Here is a 20,512-nt window from a genome sequence, read left to right as displayed (position 1 = left end):
GAAGGGGCCTGGTCATCTCCTCTTTTGCGGGCTCGAAATTTTCCATGGCCAACTTTTTCTTATCCTTTTCCCTACGGTATTCTCCGCGCTTCCTTTTCCTTAACTTTCTCTCAAGCTGCTCAAGGGATCTTAGTTCTGAGACCGGCTGCTGCTTGATCCTGGCGGGCTGCTTTAAAGCAGTTATGTAGCATTGTTGAGCCGTCTTTTGGCTTCCTCTGAGCTTTGCTGATCGCCCTTCGTTAGTTGTGTAAGCCATGGCAAGGTGGTATGTGGAAACCACTCCGCCGATCTTGTGAATGAGCGGCCTTCCCATGACCACATTGTAAGGTGAAGGAGAGTCTAACACCAAGAACTCTTCCCGCACATCATGTCTTTTTGACCTTTCCCCTACTCGAGCTGAGAGCTCAATTATGCCCTCAAGGGTTAATCCGGATCCGTTGAACCCGGTGATTTCATAACTCACTCTTTTCAGATCTTTCTTGTTTAGCTTCAACTCTTTGAACGCGCTGATGTATATGATATTGGCTGAGGTGCCTACATCGATCAATATTCGATCCACCTCCTAATTTGCTATTCTCATCGTCACCACCAGCGGGTTATCATGAGGATAGACTATTCTTTCTTGATCGTATTCATCAAATGTAGCCCTCGGCTGCGGAGGAAGTGGTGGCCATCTACGCTTCTTATTGTAATTTATTTGATGTATCATTGCCCGCAGGTCTGCTCGTGCTTTGTTCATTGTTCCCTCGTGCACTGGTCCTCCACTGATTACATACACTTTTCCTTCTGGCTTACTGTGTCTGTCCCTGTCCTCAGCGGGACCCCTATGACCTCCTCTGCGATCACGACCTACTCTATCTTCATCCCTTTCTCTGGGAGGATCAGTGTGCTGCTTGAACTGATTCAGGTATCCTCTCCTGACCAGATCTTCTATGTTATCTTTCAAGTGCGTGCACCCATTAGTGGTATGGCCATGATCTCTATGGAAGTCACACCAATTGCTGGGATCACGGTTCATGTTAACCGTTCTCTAGGGTCTCTACCACTTATCATCAGCTTTGTTCACATTGAAGATGTGAGACCTCGAGTGGGTTAGGGGGGTATATTGATCGAACCTTCCTGACCTTACTTCTCTCCTTGGATCTGGCTTTTTTACCCCCACCTCTCTGTCCGCCACTCTACGACCTTGTTCAGCTCTGCTTGGCTGGTCAAGCCTAGCTATATTTTCTACCTGGGTGACTTCTACCCGCTTAACTAGGTCGCTTGGCGCCTTCTTGCTTAGCATTGCTTTATCAGTTTCGTCTGCCTTGATGAACTCGTGCGCTTTACCCTGCGCCTCTGCCAGCGTTTTGAGGCTCTTACGCCCCATATACGCTCTAAACGGTGAGCCCGGCAGCAAGCCGCTCTGCATGGCCAACAATGCTACCTCTTGGCTCATATTCAGGATGGTTGTTGCCTCCTTGTTGAATCTGGTGATGAACTCCCTCAGGGGCTCATCCTTCCCCTAAACCAGTGACATCAGCTCAGTTGTCATCTTGGTTCGATCTACCAAGGTTATGAAATGCTCCATGAACATCCTCTTCAGCTGATTATACGAGTATACAAAACCTTTAGGGATGGCTCCATACCATTTCGGAGTTAATCCCTCCAAGGTTGGTAGGAACGCTTTGCACCAAACCGAATCCGTCATGGTATAGAGCACCATGTGGTTCTCCAAGGCTGATATGTGACTCTTAGGTGTTGTGGTTCCATTGTACCTACAGCTCGGCATCTTTATCTTCTCCATCAGTTCTTCAGAAATCTCCCGAAAAAAATGGGGAATCATCTGGAACAACCTGGATCCGCGCTCCCTTGTCTCTGTCCGGGCTGGGCCCCCGCTCTGAGGCTGGTGACTTGCTGCGGGGAACTCGCCTCTCTGGGCTCCTCCCAGCCTGGGCTATCTCCTCCACACTCCATTCTCGGTTCAGGTTGCGAGCTTAACGAGCTCCTTCTGCTCGGGGGTGAGGACTGGGGGTGCTGGTTTCTTTACTGCTGGCTCCGAAGCTGCCGCTGTTGGTGGCGAGCTTGTTCCCTTACCCATATTGACTAGGACTGTCGTCTTTGCCGCCAGCTGTTCCTTATTGCACTTAGAGAGGTTCTGCAGAATAACTGACATGTTTACAGGCTGCGGTTTTTGGGCTATTGGTTTTGAAACAATGGGTTCACTATTCGCGCCTGCCAACGGCCTTCCGTATTTGAAAATGGAATTGAATCCTATCGGATCGACTGGTTTCGACGCAGCTTTAGCTGCAGCTGACGTCGGTCTGATGGGGTTGGATTTTTGTGAGATGGTTGATTTGGGTTTTTCGGCGGATCCTTTTGGATCGACAGTTGCTGCTGGTGTTTTTTGTGGTGTTTGGTTGGTGTCGCTGGCTTTGGGTACGGGTGTTTGTACAACTTCCTCCCCGGCCATGGTGGTTTGTCAACTAGTCCCTAACTCAATTGGTGAACCTCAGGTTAGATGATCCTCCCCCTCCTTTTAGCGCCAAGGGTTCTGCTGGGTGAGCTAGGTCCCGTCGGCAACCTGCACACGGCAGCACACGTAAACTGCCCTCGGGGATGGCTCGAGGAACCCCCCTCCGAAGCTTAAGTTAGAGAGTGTTTAGAGAGATAAAGTGTACTTAGAGAGATATAGAAAGTACAATAACTTTAGTGTCTAACCTCTTTTCCTCTGTACCTTACCCTCTATTTATAGGCGTACTATCTTCTTTACGGAGAGTCTAGCCTGGTCAGCCCTGCGGGCTGACTCCATCAAGCTAGAGAGCCCTTCGTAACTACCTTATCAGCAGTGAGTGCGCACCCTGGGGGCTAGGCGATAGTTCAGCGGGAGCTATCCTGTACACTATTATTAGCAATCACTTGAATTATAATCACATTAACCTAAATAAGATTATTAATTATCTTATTAAGCATGAATACATGTACAAATTCCCTTAAAACATGCATAAAAGGCGTGATCAAGCAATAACAGTAATAATATAATATCAAGCAACCTGATAATAATAATAATAATAATAATAATAATAATAATAATAATAATAATAATAATAATAATAATAATAATAATAATAATAATAATAATAATAATAATAATAATAATAATAATATCAATCTCAATCTCAAAGCATAATAATATTAGCAAGACCCTAAGAATGATACTAACAAGATTAATAAAAAAACCCTAGCATGTCACTAAATATTAAAGATCAAAGCTTTAACCCTAACATGGTACTAAGATGATAGAAAGAAAGAATAAGAAGCATCAAAGAAATATACATGATATTAGAAATATTAGTAATTACCCTAAACATGATACTAGGAATCATAAAGACATCCTAACATGATACTAGGAATCATAAAGACATCCTAACATGATACTAGGAATTAAAATAATCAAAGCATGATTTCTATATCAAAAGAATAATTAAAGCAATTAAACTACTTACTTGTATGCCTCGTGTCTCTTTCTAATAACAAAATACACGCGTTAGTAACTTTAAGGAAAATAATAAATCAAACAATTAAAGTAAATAATTGAAATAGGGATTTGGGACCAAACCCTTAAAAATTATCAACCTTTCACGTCTAGGGAAAAGGCAACTTCGAACTTGGCTAGGTGTGTGTAGAACTAATGTATGTGGAATTTTGTAAGAGGGAAGGTTTAGAAAAAGAATAGGGAGAGAATAAGGTTCTAGATTTAGAGAGAGAGGAATAAAATTAGATGATTGTTGGTGAATGATTAAAAAGGGGGAGATACGACCCCTATTTATAGAAAAATAGTCCGAAAACGATAGAAAAAAATCAAGTCCCATTCGGAATAAAAGACATCCGGTCGCGAACGACAGGAGTTAGCGCCAGACGACAAGCACCAGCTCTAGGCGACAGCTGTTAGCGCCAGGCAACAGCTATTAGCGCCAAGTGACAGACTTGTTGTCTTACGCTGAGCAAGAATTAAAATGCGCTTTGCACGCGGAATCCTCTTCCTAATATGATTAAGTAGCAAATTCCGCGTTTATTAAATTAAAATCTGGTTCATCATAAAATACTTATTTTATTCCAAATAAATTTTTTAAAATATAATTATCAATCCTAATTCCATTAGAATTTAAAAGAACCTTCTAGATATTCTAGAAGATTAAAATCAATCCTAATAGCTTTAGTTTTGGGCCCAATTTAGTTTTGGCCATAACTTCCTCATTATTCATTGGAATTGGGCTTATAATATATCGTTGGAAAGCTCTTTTTGAGTCCTATCCAACTACATCATTATTGGACCCCTATCATGGACCAAAATAAATTGGAATGACTATTTTCTTAAATAGAGTATAAGAAGAAATATTTTCAAAAGCATAAAGAGAGATGTTTTAATAAAAACAATCACATCACTATACTTTTCACACTTTGACTTCGTTTGATAATCAAATGATGTGAAAGGTATTCATCACTGGGTTTGGTTTTGGGGAGACACATTTGGGTGTCTACAAAAAGACATCGACCTTGGAGTTGGAGTGCACCTCATAGAGCTGCTAAGAAAGAACAAAGACATCTTCGCATTCTCAACAGATGAGATGCCAAGAATTGACCCTGCAGTCACGTTTCATAGGCTGAATGTGAAAGAGGATATCAAATCAGTTAGACAGAAGAAACGAAGCTTCTCCATGGAGAAAAATCAAGCCATCCAGGAGGAAGTGGATAAGCTTTTGGGAGCAGGGTCACGGTCAAGAAAGAAAACAACCAATAGAGGATGAGCGTTGATTTCAAAGGTCTAAACAAAGCATGTCCAAAGGATTGTTACCCAATGCTGCGAATCGACCAGCTGATAGACTCAACCAGCGGACATGCCCTGCTAAGCTTCATGGACGCCTTCTTAGGGTATCATTAGATCAGCCTGCATGAGCTAAACAGGCAGATGACCGCTTTCATCACCGAAGGGGGAGTGTACAATTACATAGCTATGCCCTTTGGGCTGAAGAATGCTGGGGCTACTTTTCAGAAGACAATGGATAGGGTGTTCATGCACCAGAAAGGCAGGAATGTTGAAGTATACGTGGACGACTCAATTGTAAAGAGAGTCATGTAGGCAGGACATATCATGGACTTGGAAGAAACATTTGCAACCCTTAACAAGTATAATATCAAACTCAATCCAAAGAAATGTGTTTTTTGGGTTAGCTCCGGAAAGTTCCTAGGCTTTCTGATCAACAAGAGGGGAATCGATGCCAACCCAGAGAAAGTGGAGGCAGTCCTAAGCCTCCCAAAGCCCAAGTGCACCAAAGACATCATGCGACTAATAGGAAGAAGGGCAGCACTGACCCGGTTTATAAGCAAGTCAGCTGACAAAGCCTTACCATTCTACGAGTTGTTAAAAGAGAATATGGAGTTCAAATGGGTAGCAGCGGAAAAAGAAGCTTTTGAGGGGATTAAGGATGACATCATGCGATTAACAAGAAGAAGGGCAGCACTGACCCGGTTTATCAGCAAGTCAGCTGACAAAGCCTTACCATTCTACGAGCTGTTAAAAGAGAATATGGAGTTCAAATGGGTAGCAGCGGAAAAAGAAGCTTTTGAGGGGATTAAGGAGCATCTGACTAACCTCCCAACCATGATCAGCCCGGAGCTAAGCGAAAAACTACAGTTGTATATCTATGCCTCAATTCAAATAATTGCGTCGGTTCACCTTTTCGAGAGACAAAAACAGCATAGGCCAGTGTAGTATGTGATCCACGTGCTGACTGAGACCGAGACGAGATACCTGTTGGTAGAGAAGCTAGCTTTTGTAGTGGTAACAACAACAAGGAGGCTAAAACCTTATTTCGACGCGCACACAATCAAAATCATCACAAATCACCCGCTTGAGAAAGCCTTACAAAAAATGGACGCTTCAAGCAGGCTCTTGAAATGGGCCATAGAGCTCTCTGGATACGAATTTGAGGTCAAACCTAGGGCAGCCATAAAAGCTCAAGCCCTAGAAGACTTTAAAGTAAAACCCTCTTAGGAGGAGAAAGAGGATGAAATTGGAATGTGGAAAGTGGTAGTGGATGGATCTTCAGCCTAAACGGGAAGTGGAGCAGGAATCATAATAACATCGCCAAAGGGCAATGTATTTGAATATGCCATTAAGATCAAATTTAAGGCGTCAAACAACGAGGCAGAGTATGAAGCAAGTTGGGTAGGCTTGAGAATGAGCATCGTAGAAGGAGCCTGAAAAGAACACCTGAAGACTGAATCTCAGTTAGTTTCCAGTCAACTAAAGGGGGAGTATGAGGCTAGAGATCCCATAATGCTGAGATATACAACTAAGGTGAAAGAGCTAGTGGCTCAGCTAATGCATTTCTAGATAGACTTGGTCCATAGAGCGGAAAATTCCCAAGCTGATGCATTATCAAAATTAGCAAGTTCCACCCTAAAGAGCCTCACAAGGAAAATCATTGTGGTAGTCTAGGAAGAGAGTAGCATTGCAGAAAACGAGCAGGTGAACTGCATTAGACAGCAGCGAACATGGTTCACAGATATACTAACCTATAAGATTCATGGCTCGCTGCTAGATGACGTGGCGCAAGCAAAGAAAGTCAAGGACGCCAACTAGTATGTGGTAATGAATGGGGAGCTTAACAAGAAAGGCTTCTCAAAGCCATTGCTAAGTTGTATCCCAGAGTGGTAGCAAGAGAAGATCATGGAAGAAGGACACTCAGGAATATATGCCAACCACATTGGTGGAAAGGCCTTGGGCGTGGAAGTGCTCAGAAGGGGAGCATACTGGATAATTCTAACATAGGATGCATTAGCATATGTCAAGAAATGTGAAAAATGCCAAAAGTATGCCCCAGTCATAAACCAGCCAGCAAACGATCTGACTCCAATTCTCAACCCAATCCCGTTTGCTCAAGGGGGAATGGACATCTTAGGACCCTTCACCACTAGGTCAGCGGGAAGAAAGTATCTCGTAGCGGTAGTGGACTATTTCACCAAGTGGATCAAAGCTGAGCCTACCAAGTACATAAAAGTGGTTCAAGTTAGAACGTTCATATGGAGGAACATCATAAGAGGGTTTGGGGTACCGCAGTGCATAGTCTTTGGTCATGGGTGCCAATTTGACTGTGACACCATCAAGGACTACTTGGAGGAAATAAGCACCAAATATGCAAGTGACTTAGTCTACCACCCGCAGTAATAGCCAAGAAGAAGCAGCAAATAAGATGATAATAACGACCCTACAAAAGATGTTGGAAGAGCACAAAGGCCTCTGGGCTGACTTGGTCCCAGAGGTATTATAGGCAAATAGGACAACTAAGAAATAATCTACTGGGAAAAGCCCTTTCACCCTGGCCTATAGGGCAGATGCAGTAGGTCTAGTGGAAGTGCAAATCCCCAGTCCGAGGATCCAGCACTACGAGCAGCAAGGAAATGAAAGACGCATGCTGGAGGAGCTGGACTTCCTGCCAAAGATGAGGCTAAAAGAAGCTCTCAAGTTGGCAGCCAAAAAGAGCAGAATTTCTAAGGCTTTCAACAAAAGGGTAAGGCATCGAGAGTTGTTACCTGGACACCTGGTTCTCAGAAGGAGAGTAGTTGGGAGAGGAAATCAGCACGGAAAGCAAGCAGCTGAGTAGAAATTGGAGAACTTTACTTTAGTTATGCAAGAATCTTGTTTAGCCCATATCATGTTAATCAGGACAGTTTAAGCCATTTAAATTAAATGAAATGCAACCCTCTATGTGAGGAGTATATTGCAAAAACTTGTTTAAATATTGTATGCTTTAGCATCGTACAGTAACACGCAGAAAAAGCCATATAATTGGTAAAAGCAGAAAGCACCATAAAAAGGTGCAATAGAACAACATTAAGCAGAGGAGAGCATCTTCCCCTAAAGTTCAACTTACCTTCTCAAAGTAAAACAGGGCACCACCTCAGGGACGCCTGAGGAGGAGGCCTGACATGTTCAACTTGGGAAAGGAAGGATGAATGAAATGAAAAACAACGATCTGAGCGGGCTGCACTAAGGTTCTCTTAGTCCCACCCAGCTCACCTCTTTTGCAAGGAGGAGAAGTAGAGGACAACTGATAAGCCCTTACAAAAATAAGTAGGAGGCATAAAACAATAAGTCGCAGTGCAACAAGCTAAGCAACACAAATAAGTTGCAGCAAAGCAAGCTGAACGACATAGACAAGTCACAACAAAACAAGTTGAATGACATGAAAGTGAGCAGCGAAAAAGCTGAACGACATAAACAAGTCACAGTAAAACATGTTGAATGACATGAAAGCGAGTAGCCAAAAACCTGAACGACATAGACTAGTCACAACAAAACAAGCTAAATGACATGAAAGCGAGCAGCCCAAAAGCTGAACGACACAGTAAGTCGCAGCAAACAAAAGAAAACAAAAGACATAAAACACAACAAATCTCCATTAAGTGCAATAAAAAGGCTGAGAAACTAGAAAGCCTCATGCAGCCAAATAAGGAAGGTAAGACAAAAACACAATTCGAATAAAAAAGCAACAAGAAAAAGCCCAACGTACGAGGCTTCACCAGGAACGACAAGGTGGCCGCTTAACTAAGATTTAGGTGCTACTACACCATAGTTCAGCGGTATGTTCCATCAAATACGCATGCATCGAGATAAGCAGTAAGCAAAATAAAAGGAAGGTTAGCAAGTTCATACACTAAACATTTGAACCTCTGCCCACTATGACAAAGTAAACATCTAGCAGAAAAACTACAATATTCATAAAGCTGAAACCCCATGCACCAAGGCAAGGAAACATTCAGCAAGTTAACTAAAGCAATACAGAATCCAAAGTTAAGCTAGACAAGCCCAGCAGTCAGAAAATCAAAATTTTAAAAGACAAGCACGCAGAAAATATTATCTTTAGCTGTTATACACCCCAAAGATAACAACAAAAGCTACCTAGCTATCACAAACCTAGGGGAAGGAAACTCCGATGAACCGCTGGAGTTAGGGGGAGATAGCCGCCAAAACCTTTATTGTTCATTAGCCAAAGTCTCCACCCCAATGGCCGCATCATCAGTGCATAAAGGCACCTTCAAATTCAGCACGGCATGGTTAGGGACTCTGCAGTTAGAAATGCGAGGATAAGTAGCTGGCAAATCAAACAAGCCAGCCTCCCCAATTACCTCAACCTTGGCCTAAAATGCATTAAAACGAGCCTGCTGCTCCTCACCCTCGCCATAAAGACAACTCACACAATGGGCCTCGGCCTCCCAGCCTCCATCATGGCGATCAACAACCAGCTTGGGAAAATCAGGAGAAAGCACAAAAGATCTAAGTGCCTCCCTCCTAGAAGCCTCAAGCTTAGTAACTTGCCAGCTCGCAGATCAGCCATCTCTGCCTCTAACGCTTGCACTCTGGCTTGAGAGGTCCCCAACTTCTCCTTACATTCTGCCAGCTTGGTTTTGGTAAGTTGAAATTCTCCCAGCTAGAGGTGTAGGGCATTTGCTTTTTCTCTCAGCGGAGTCACTTCACCAGCCATTGAATCCCTCTCAAAACGAACCTGCTTAATCTCCTTATCCTTCTAAGTAAGGGTTAAATTTTTTTGATACTCCTTCTCCACCATAAGCAAGGCATTGGACAAGTAACCAACAGACTTGACAAAATGTAAACAAGCAAAGAGACGAAAGAATGGTTACGAACAAATGCTGATCTTCTGCAGATCATGGCAAACAGTGACCACAGGGAGACTGCCTAAGCTACTGGTAGAATCAGAAGGGAGACGAACGCTCTGAGTCAGACGGTATCCCAAAGTGCCGCCATTCTTAGGGTTGTCCACAAACAAGGATTCGTCAGCCTTGACATTTATTAAAGGCCGGAGCGTGGAATCAATAAGCACTTCTAAGAACTCAATGGGTCTAGTAGGACGAAAGGTGCCCCCAGCAAAGAGTGAGGTCGCAGAAAGTGGATTCTCTAAAGCATCACCCAAGAACTGCTGAACGAAACGATTAAGTTTGCTAGAATTCCGAGTGCCAGCCTCCCTACCAGCATGCTCAGCCAAAAGGCCAGTGTTGGCATAGTGAGAAGCGAAAGGCTCAAGAGGAGAGGAAGTTCAAGCCTTCTTAGCAGCTGGCTGATCAACATCAACCGTGGGAGAGGTCACAAGATCATCCTCTAAATCTATAACTAGCTGATCTTGCTTGTGAGTACTCCAGATTGAGAGTGACCGCCCCTGCTAGCACTACAAGAATACGCGCGTTTACCGATGGCCACTAAAATCCATCGGTAAAAATATAATTTACCGATGGTTTTATCAAGCCATCGGTACATTTTAAAATACCGATGGCCTTACCATTGGTATATTATTTCCGATGGTTTTCATCCATCGGTAAAATCTTATTTTTTAAAAGAAAATTAATTTTTTTACCGATGATTAAAAGCCATTGGTAAAATAAGAATAATGATGGCTTTATACTATCGGTATTTAAAAAAATTGGAGGAAACCCTAATTTATTAAACGGAGCGCCCCTCTTTCACTTTCTATTTCTTCCTCCTTCATTCACGCCTCTCTTCTTCTGTCTCCTCTATCCTCTCATTTTTTTTCTTCTCTCTCTTCACTTTTCTTCTTTTCTCTTCTATCTTCACCTTTTCCTCTTATCCTTCTCTTCTCTGATTTTCCTCCTCCTTTCTCTGCAGAAACATCACAATTTTTTGGGGTTACCACCATTACCATCACAAGGTTTATGCAAAGATTACGGGTTACCACCATTGCCAAACATGGTTTTTGCGAGGTTTTCTCTCTAAGAGCTCGTGAAAGTGCGAGCTTAGCAGCCATGACAGTGAGCACTCGTACTAAATCTTCTTCGGAAATTGCGCAAAACAAACAAAAACACAATCAGAAACAAAAAAATAATAAGAAAAATAAGGAAAAACATGGAAACCCAGAAATTAAAGTGAGAGAAATTGGGAACCCAAATATCGATCGATTTATGGAAGAACAAATTCTTTCACCAAGTACTTCAATAGTGGAATTGGAGCATCAGGAGAGGACAAAAAGGACTTTCTCTGAATGGATTAGTGCCATGGAAGCAAGTTCAAAGCAGAAATCAAAGGAACAAAATCTGGGTATGCATCGAACCCTTGTTCTTCAGGTAAACTCTGTTTCACATAATCTGCAATCTGATTTTGATGCGTCAAATATGCATGCAATTGATGATGATGAAGTGAAAACTAAATGCCCTGAATGTGTTAAAATTGATTTAGAGGACATACAGGATGAAATTGATTTCTGGAATTCTGCAATTGTAGTATATGTATGTGGTGCTAATCCCCCATTAACTGTAATGGACGGATTCTTTAGAAGGATATGGAGGAATTTGGGGATAGATAAAGTGGCTTTGAGGGAGAAGGGTATTTTTATGGTACAATTTAGAACCATGAAAAACAGAGACAGAGTATTGGCTGGACCCAAAATCTTCTTTGATAAGAAACCCATATTCATGAAAGCCTGGACTCAAGATATTGAGATTTCAAAGGAAGAATTTAGAATTGTTCCAACTTGGGTTCAATTATGGGGTTTAGTTGTGAAGTATTGGGGGGAAAAATCTCTCAAGAAGATTGCGGGGAGTTTGGGAAACCTAGTGAAAATGGATGCTTCTACTGAAAAGAGGGAGAAATTGCAATATGCTAGAGTCCTATTGGAGGTAGGGATTGATCAACATTTTCCGGATATGATTGAGTTTGTTAATGAAAAAGATGTGAAAGTGTCTATATATTTGAAGTATGACTGGAAGCCAGTTGTTTGTATCACTTGCAAGAAAATGGGGCATGTGGCTTCTGATTGTATGAAAGGGAAGCAGAGAATGTGGGTTCCAAAGAAGAAACAAGAACAGCAGGGACCTAAGATTAACTCCAATGTTGTGATAGGCAAGGAGAAGGTAACCCCAAATGAGGATGGGTTTCAGATGGTGACTAGATCTGCATCCTAATGAGGATGGGTTTCAGATGGTCACTAGTACTAACAATAATCATCCTAATGGGAGAATTGTTGTAGCTTGGAAGGCTCAGTCTTTTGATGTTAATATCTTACTCAGCACTGATCAGATTATTCATTGTGTTGTTAAAGCAAAAAATAGAAGTGTTCATTTCCATCGCACTTTTATATATGCTTTTAATAATGCAAAGGATAGAGGTACTCTTTGGGATAGTTTGAGAAGTCTGCATAGTTCAATTGATGACCCTTGGTTACTCCTAGGGGATTTCAATTGTGTTTTGAATGCTGAGGAGAGAATTGGGGCTCCTGTTTCCTGGAATGACATGGCAGACTTAGACAGTGTGTAGCTGACTGTGGTTTTGTTGATATGAGATACAGTGGGAACTTTTACACCTGGAATAATAAACAAGAGGGTAAAACTAGGGTATTCTCTAAAATTGATAGGGGGATGGTGAATGGTAAATGGGAAGATATTTTTGAGCATTCTGAGATGTGTTTCCTTAATGAAGGTGACTTTGATCATTGTCCGGGTATTGTTTCAGTTTTTTTTGAACAAGCTACTGGAAAGAAACCTTTTAGATACCTATATATGTGGAGTAAGGCTCCAGATTTTAAAGACATTGTTTCTGCTGCCTGGAAAGTGCAGATGCAAGGCACTAGATGTACAAAGTTACTAGAAAATTAAAGGAGGTTAAAAAAGCTTTAAATGGCTGGAATAAAAAGGGCATTCAGGATGTTGAGGTAGCTTATAAGATGGCTTTTGATAATATGCAAGTTTGTCAGAGTGCTATGCATCAAAACCCAAATGATACTGTGAAGAGAAGCTTGGAAAGTGAGGCAAGGAAGGAGTATTCTATTACCCAGCAGAACTATGTTTCTTTTTTGAGATAAAAGTCTAAAGTGACTTGGATTCTTCAAGGAGATCAGAACACTGCTGTCTTTCATGCAGCTTTGAAGAAGAGACAGTTGCAGAATAATATCTACACTATTCATGATATGGCAGGTAATTGGATTGATGATCCTGGTGAAGTCCCAAATGCTTTTCTGCAGTACTATGATAGTTTTCTTGGCAATTCAGATGATTGTAGAATGCAGGTGAATGAAGCTGTTGTGCAATCTGGCTTGATTATCTCCCCTGAGTTGAAATCAAAGCTGGATGTAGCTTTTACTATGTAGGAGATTAAAACTGCAATGTTTGCTATTGATGATAACAAAGCCCCAGGTCCTGATGGTTTTGGTAGTAATTTCTACAAAGAAACGTGGGATATTGTGGGGCAGGATGTCAGTGAAGCTATTCTGGATTTTCTGGATCATGGCAGAATCCTTAAAGAGATAAACACAACTGCAGTGACTTTAGTTCCAAAAACTAAATGCCCTTCTAATGTTACTGAGTACAAGCAAATAGCCTGTTGCAATGTGATCTACAAGTGCATCTCTAAGGTGCTTTGTGAGAGATTAAAGAAGGTTCTGCCTCACATCATTGCTGATAATCAGAGTGCTTTTGTTCATAGCAGATTTATTGTGCACAACATCATGGTTTGTGAGGATTTAGTTAGACAGTATGGGAGAGCAAATGTGGCTCCTAGCTGTTTGATTAAATTGGACTTAAGAAAAGCCTATGACACGGTTGAATGGGAATTTATTGAAGAAATGTTAATTGCTTTGGAGTTTCCTGGCCATTTCATACATCTAATTATGACTTGTGTTAGGACTCCAAAGTTTTCCTTGAAGATTAATGGCTCCCTTCATGGTTTCTTTTCTTCAAAAAGAGGTTTGAGGAAAGGGGATCCCCTCTCTCCTCTCCTTTTTGTGCTATGCATTGAGTATCTTTCAAGAATCCTAAAAGTGGTGAGTAAACACAAAGATTTCAGTTTTCACCCCAGATGCAAGGCTTTGGGGTTGACTCATCTTTGTTTTGCAGATGATCTAATTCTTTGCTGTAAAGGGGATCTGAAATCTGTAAAGTTGGTTATGAAGGGTTTTGATGCTTTTTCTAAAGCAACTGGTTTAAAAGCTAGCCCTGAAAAAACTTCCATTTTCTGTGCTGGAATGTATGCTGTGACTATGCAAGAGATCCTTAATCTTACTGGGTTCTCCAAAGGGAAGCTTCCCTTCAGATACTTGGGGGTTCCTATCTGTTCTAAGAGAATTTCGGCTGTTGAGTGTGAGCATCTGATTGAAAAAATGTGTGCAAGAATCGGAGTTTGGAGTTCCAGACATTTGTCTTTTGCAGCAAGACTGACATTGATTAATTCAGTGTTATTGAGCATTCAAGTGTATTGGGCTCAGATTAATGTAATATGCAGAAATTATCTTTGGGGAGGTGATATGAAGCACAGATCAGGGTATATTGCTTGGGACATCGTTTGCAGAAGGAAAAAGGAATGTGGTTTGTGTGTGAGAAGCATAGAGGACTAGAATTCTGCAGCTCTGGGGAAACATGTTTGGGCAATTTCTCATAAGCAAGAAAATCTGTGGGTAAGATGGATTAATGCAGTCTATATTAAAAATCACAACTGGCTTAATTATCAGCCAAATGCTGATTCAAGTTGGTATTGGAAGCAAATCTGCAGAGTTAAAGATAAAATGAAGAGTGTGTTAGATCCTGCTTAAATTGGGCAGGGTATGTACAACATTAGCAGGATGTATAAGGTCCTGAGAGCTGATCTGACTGGCTGCAATTGGGATAAGTTGGTCTGGGAAAAATGGGCTGCTCCTAAGCATAAGTTCATTGGCTGGATTGCTTGGCACAACAGATTGATGACCAGGGACAGATTGCTGACGTTTGGTACTCTACAGAGGCTAGTTGTTTACTCTGTGGTGATGTGCTGGAGGATCATGAACATTTGTTTTTCAAATGTAAGTACAGTCAGATGATTTGGAAGGAAGTCAGTAATTGGCTGGATACTGGGATTAAACTAGTTAATCTGGCTAGTGCTAGACGTGCCATAAGAAGAGTTAAGAAAGACTTCTGCAGAAGGGTCTTGCATATATGTATACTGGCTTGTATATATCAGATCTGGAAGTCAAGAAACACTGCTTTGTGGGAGCAGAAGATTTTTTGTATACATACTGTTGTAAAGAGCATTAAATTTGATATTGTAACTAGACTTAGGAATATGAACACAAGAAAGATAGCAAAGGAGAATATGGAGTGAAGAGATAAGCTTGTGTAGTTTTTGTTTGTTTACTAGGTTCCTCCTAGTCTAGTTCTGTTCCTCTTTGGAACTTGGTTGTAAATCGATCTTTTTTGGCAATAAAACCTCTTAATTACCAAAAAATGAAAAAAAAAAAAATTACGGGTTTTTTGGTCAAACTCGACCATGAAAGCTCCAGATATGGAATTTTCATGGTTGAGTTTAACCATTTAAACCCAAAAAAGAAGAAATTTGAAAGGTATGTGGATTTTTTGTTTAATTTTGAAAGTTAATTTCGTTTGTGGATTTATTTGTGTTATTTTTGTGGGTTTAATTTTATACCATTTTCGTGGTGTGTGTTTGTTGAATTTTGTGTGTTTATTGTTTTTTAACTTTAATTTTCATCAACGTTTGATTTTTTGTTAATTTTTGTGGTTTCTTTCGGCTTGATTTTTGTGGGTTGTTTTGTGTTGATTTTTAGGGTGTTTTGGGTGGTGGTTGCTGGTGTTGAGTGGTTTATGGCGCTGGTGATAGATGGAACAGGGTTGTGGTGGTGGTCGGCGGTACTAAGTGGCTTACGGCGGCGGTGTTGGGTGGGGTAGGTAGGGCCGTAGGGAGTGTGTGGGGTAGGCAGGGGGGTGGGTAGGGGTTTTAATTTTTTTTTATATATAAATTTTTAAATTACTGATGGCCACAAGCCATCGGTATTCCAAATATACCGACGACTTTGACCATCGGGAACAAAAACCGATGGCTTTTTCCATCGGGATTTAAAAATGCACCGATAGTTTGTAACCATCGGTAAAACCATCGCTATTAAGTTTACCGATGGTTATTCCATCGGTATCATCGATTTTCCTGACGTATTATAAGTCGATGGTTTTTTACAATTTTACCGTTGGATTTTGTCCATCGGTAAATGGATCATTTCTAGTAGTGTAGCACTCCGCAAGCGACCTCGCAAACCAGAAAGGCGAGGTGGAATCTTAGGTAGCTCCATAATAGTTTCATCTACAAGCTGAAACTCGAAAGTAGTGATAGAGGGGACAATAATGTCCTTCGCCGCAACATTAGCGTCGAGGCCGGAAGAAGAGAGCAAAACATGCTCAGAAGAAGTTGTGGGTTCCCCACCCACCACATTAGTAGTCTCAACTCTCTTAGGGGTGGAACTTGAGAACACTATTAGCAAAATCATCAGCATTATTTTTTTAATCATCAAGAGCTTGATTCTGTAGCTCATTTGCCACAGAGATCCAAGGTGCCACCTGGCTGAAAGCCGTAGCAAGTCGCTTCTCAGGAGAAGCACCTTGCGCCACTAACCCCTCAGATTCTGAAGCAATTTCCCTAGCTACAGGCCGAGTCTCTCGCTAGCTCCCAATAGTAGAAGAGGAAGGCTCAGCCTCAGCACGGCTGAACCCTGTGCGATCAGAAGCAGTCACAGTGCCAAAGACAGCCCTTAACTCAGAAGGAGCCAAGCATACCTCCTTCTTCAAAGAGCCAGCATAGACCTCAAGAGTCTCAAAAAGCTCTGAAGAAACAGTGAGAGTGTCCCTCTAATTATCATCCAGCCCAAGAATATGACTATCTAACTTGTAATAACCTAAAAACTAGGCAAAAATGAAAAAGGGAGGGCAAAAAAGTATAAGCGCGTAGCGCAGAAGAAATTAAAAAAGAGAAAAACACTAAGAAAATATGCAAAAAGAAAAACAATACTTCCTAGACAGATGAGTAGAGTACGACCGCATGGCAGAGAGCTGCTCATTGCCTACAATGTGTAGAGAGTTGGTGTAGACACCCATTTGTGTCTTTCCAAAACCAAATCCAGTGATGAGTACCTTTCACGTTGAATCATAATCGAATGAAGTGAAAGTGTGGAAAGTCTAGTGTTGCCGTTAGTTTTTTATTTCTTTTCTTTCTCTTTGTTTTTGAAAACTTATTTTAAGAAAACAGCCAATCCAGTTTGGTTTGGTCCATGGCAAAGGTCCAATAATAGTGTAGTTGGGTCGGGTTCGAAAAGAGCTTTCTAACGATATATTATAAGCCTAATTCCGATGAATAATAAGGAAGTTATGACCAAATTACTAAACTGGGCCCGGTTTGATATTTATATATGGCCCAATTATCTAGAGGAGGGCCTAATATTGGTTTATCATTCCTAATGCAATTAGAATTGATTATAGTCATCTAGATTCTTCTAGAAGGTTCTTTTCATTCCTAATTTAATTAGCATTGATAAATTACCTCTAGTTGACTTTTTAGAGTTTTAATCAGAATAAAAGAAGTGTTTTTAAGGAAAACACGATTTTGCCTTTGGGTTTGGTACCACGCGCGTGGTTGACCTGGCGTCTGGCTCTAGAGTCCAGCGTTTGGCTCCACGCGCGTGGTTGACGCTGCGATCATGTTTTATTCTTTTCAAAACTCTGATTCGTTTTTTATCATATCCGGCTAATTTTCTCTATAAATAGCCCCTAAAACCTCAGTTTTCAATCATCAAATCTCATCAATTTCCATCACCAACTCCCATCAAGAAATTCTTGATATTCTCTCTCTCTTTTCTAAACTAGCTTTCTCTCAAATACAAAATTCTGCATTCACAAGATCTAGATACACCTAGCCAAGTTCGAAGTTGCCTTCGCCCTAGGCGTGAAAGGTTTTAATTTATGAGGGTTTGGTCCCAAATCCCTATTTCAATTATTTAATTTAAATGTTGATTTAATATTTTCCTTGAAGTTACTAACCTGTGTATTTTTTTATTAGAAAGAGTTACGAGGCATCCAAGTAATTGCTTTAATTTATTTATTGATATTATGATATAGAAATCATGTCTAGATTATTATTATGATTCCTAGTGTCATGTTAGGATGTTTTGATCTTCCTAGTACCATGTTTAGGGTAATAACTATAATTTCTAATATCAAATATGACAATTGTGATTCCTATGATGCTTCCTTCTTTTTCTAATATCATGTTAGTATCATGTTAGGGCAAAAACTTTTATTTTTAATTAGTGACATGCTAGGGTTTGTTATTAATCTTGTTAGTATCATGCCTAGGATCTTGCTATTATTATGCTTTAACATGATTATGATAAATATGATTATTTTTATGATTATTATTGTTATTGTTAATATTAAGTTGCTAGATTATATTTATTGTTATTGCTTGATCACGCCTTTTATGCATGTTTAGAGGGAATTTGTACTTGTGATCACGATTAATGAGATAATTAATAATCTTGTTTAGGGTTGATATGATCATAATTCAAGTGATCGCCAATAATAGTTTTATTTGTGCATTAATATTCAACCAACATAGATAAACAGGTTTAGGATTAATCCTAATTATTGCATGTTAGTCAGAAAGCGCACATTAATGCGAGAAGAATAAAGTAGAGGTCTATTATTAGGGCAGGTTCAATCTCTTTTAGGTTGGATTTGCACCTTCATCCCCGAAATACCAGTCATGGTTCCAGACCTATTGGAGTTGACGATCTCCTGGATCGTTAAAGGGTGTAACCTTCACCTCGTGAACGATTTACAAGTTCCTAAAACTTGTTGGCGACTCTTTTGCTCTAGCTTCCTTCCCTTTGGACGCCAGCATGCTTAAGTGTATGATCACAGTAGGTTTCATGCTTGTGGTAAAGCTTGAAATATTCCCAACAATTTTTGGCGACTTCGCTAGGGAAGATTTCTATTTTAATTCCTGAAATTTATTTTGGCCGTGATTTAGAATGAGTGGATGAGACTCAAAAAGTTCTAAGTATTTCATGTGCGTAATTTTGATTAACATTATTGTCATATGCATAAAAAAGATCTCATTGGAAAGACCATCCGTAATGAGTTAAAAACATAGGATTTTTACACGTAGGAAATTTGAGGAATATCTTTCACAACTAGGATCGAAATAATGCTACGTGTTACTGGAAAATTTTATCGAGCACTAAAGCTGCTGAGGCATGTAGGAACTAGCATTAGAAAACAGAGTCTGTCGCCAACGATTTGACTCTGTCGCCAGGCAACAGAACCAAATTGCGGCGACGGCCTTTGTTCGCTGGCGCCAAGTTATTCCAATACCGAGCCAGAAATATGCGTTCTAATTTTGACCAATTTTTAGCATTCTTTGCTCGATCCTACTTCCTGATTGAGTTTTTCTCACTTTTTTAAAACTCATATGTGTTCTAAATATGGGCATAACCCTCTGGGAATCCATGCTCCATCTACCTGATTGAACGCTCTGTGCAAAAAAGGGTACATCCGAGAATGTTTAATTCACCAAACCATAGAAGCGATTTTTTAACTCGCGGTGTCCCATCCACTCACGCCAACCCTTCAAAGGTAAGGCTTCCGCGCGGTGTATCCGGACAATTAACCATGGACCCTATTTAACTAACCCATATCCCGAACTTTAGAGAACTAGAGCCATGGTTAGGTTGCGAACCCATTGCATCATGTTGTGCCTACTTGCCTAATTATGCATTATTTGTCGTGCATACTCTATGTGTTTTTCCTAACCGTTTGTTTGACTTGTGTTTAAGATTAAATAAACTGATTAATGACTAAAAGGACTTTGTCTAATTAATTAATTAATTAATTTGAGTAATTAAAGTTTAATAATTTAATTGAAATTGACTTAGTACGACTTTAGGCATGTCTTGTAGAGTAATAATACCAAAGCAGTCCCAGATCAACGTTCCAGCAATGGCGCCATGATTTGGACTGCAGCGCCACACTCTATTGTGCAGCACCTGGCGACAGCTCTGTCGTCTGGCGCTACACTGCAAAGTGCGGCGACAGTCTTGTTCTTTTGGCAACAGTTTGGTATGTTACTCGAGTCATCAATATAAGTTTAATTAAACAGTTTGCTAATCAGTTCGATTATTTTGTTAATAACAGTACTTTCGTCAAGTCCTTAATTGAGTCCAGTCGCATAATCTAGCCACATGGTCTTACACAAGAGTCTTAACATGTCATCTACACTCACAACACTTACTAGTCATAGCACACACTTTTAGTATATATCACCATGACCATGTCTTAGGTTCATGCATGAGTCAGTTTTTTCCTTCATTTTAGTTGGGGGTACATTCTATTCCTAATTTTTTAAATCTCTCCATCTACATCATCTTTCTCCATATCACAACCTTCATTCTTCCTATCTTCTTCCATCTTTGCATGTTGAATAGAATTTGAGTCAAATAATAACAGTCGATATCCCTAATTTCCCTTTCCATAGTACTTGGTCAAGGAGAGAAGGGAGATTAATCAAAGACAACACCTTTGTTCAAGTCTTAATTTTTGATAAACCGATTCTTCAAAAGAGGAAAGCTGAAAAGATAATGGCAACTCAAGAAGAAGTCAGCGAACTTAGGAATCAATTGACTGTCGTAACTGAAGTGTT

General features: G+C 40.6%; 2 protein-coding genes across 2 annotated transcripts; one reads left to right on the top strand and one right to left on the bottom strand.

Moving 5' to 3' along the window:
• Nucleotides 1-1,039: 1,039 nt before the first annotated feature.
• On the bottom strand, nt 1,040-1,771 carry LOC110716763. Its single transcript, XM_021895396.1, has 2 exons — nt 1,550-1,771; nt 1,040-1,504 (listed from the first exon to the last, which is right to left on the bottom strand). The coding sequence occupies exons 1-2, from the start codon at nt 1,769-1,771 to the stop codon at nt 1,040-1,042; spliced, it is 687 nt and encodes a 228-aa protein (XP_021751088.1).
• Nucleotides 1,772-10,974: 9,203 nt separating this feature from the next.
• On the top strand, nt 10,975-11,973 carry LOC110716762. The gene has a single exon (XM_021895395.1). It carries the CDS (start codon nt 10,975-10,977, stop codon nt 11,971-11,973), a length of 999 nt encoding a protein of 332 aa, XP_021751087.1.
• The last annotated feature ends 8,539 nt before the right edge of the window (nt 11,974-20,512 follow it).

Source organism: Chenopodium quinoa, unplaced genomic scaffold, assembly GCF_001683475.1.
Source record: "Chenopodium quinoa cultivar QQ74 unplaced genomic scaffold, ASM168347v1, whole genome shotgun sequence".
NCBI classification, from domain to species: domain Eukaryota; kingdom Viridiplantae; phylum Streptophyta; class Magnoliopsida; order Caryophyllales; family Amaranthaceae; genus Chenopodium; species Chenopodium quinoa.
Note: the sequence above shows the minus strand (reverse complement) of the source record. Positions and strands in the feature narration are given on the sequence as shown.

Coding starts and splice junctions, on each gene's coding strand:
- LOC110716763 (XM_021895396.1), bottom strand. CDS start 1,771: ATGCCGAGCTGTAGGTACAATGGAACCACAACACCTAAGAGTCACATA. Junction 1,505..1,549: donor TGGAGCATTTCATAACCTTG/GTAGATCGAACC, acceptor TCACTGGTTTAG/GGGAAGGATGAGCCCCTGAG.
- LOC110716762 (XM_021895395.1), top strand. CDS start 10,975: ATGGAAGAACAAATTCTTTCACCAAGTACTTCAATAGTGGAATTGGAG.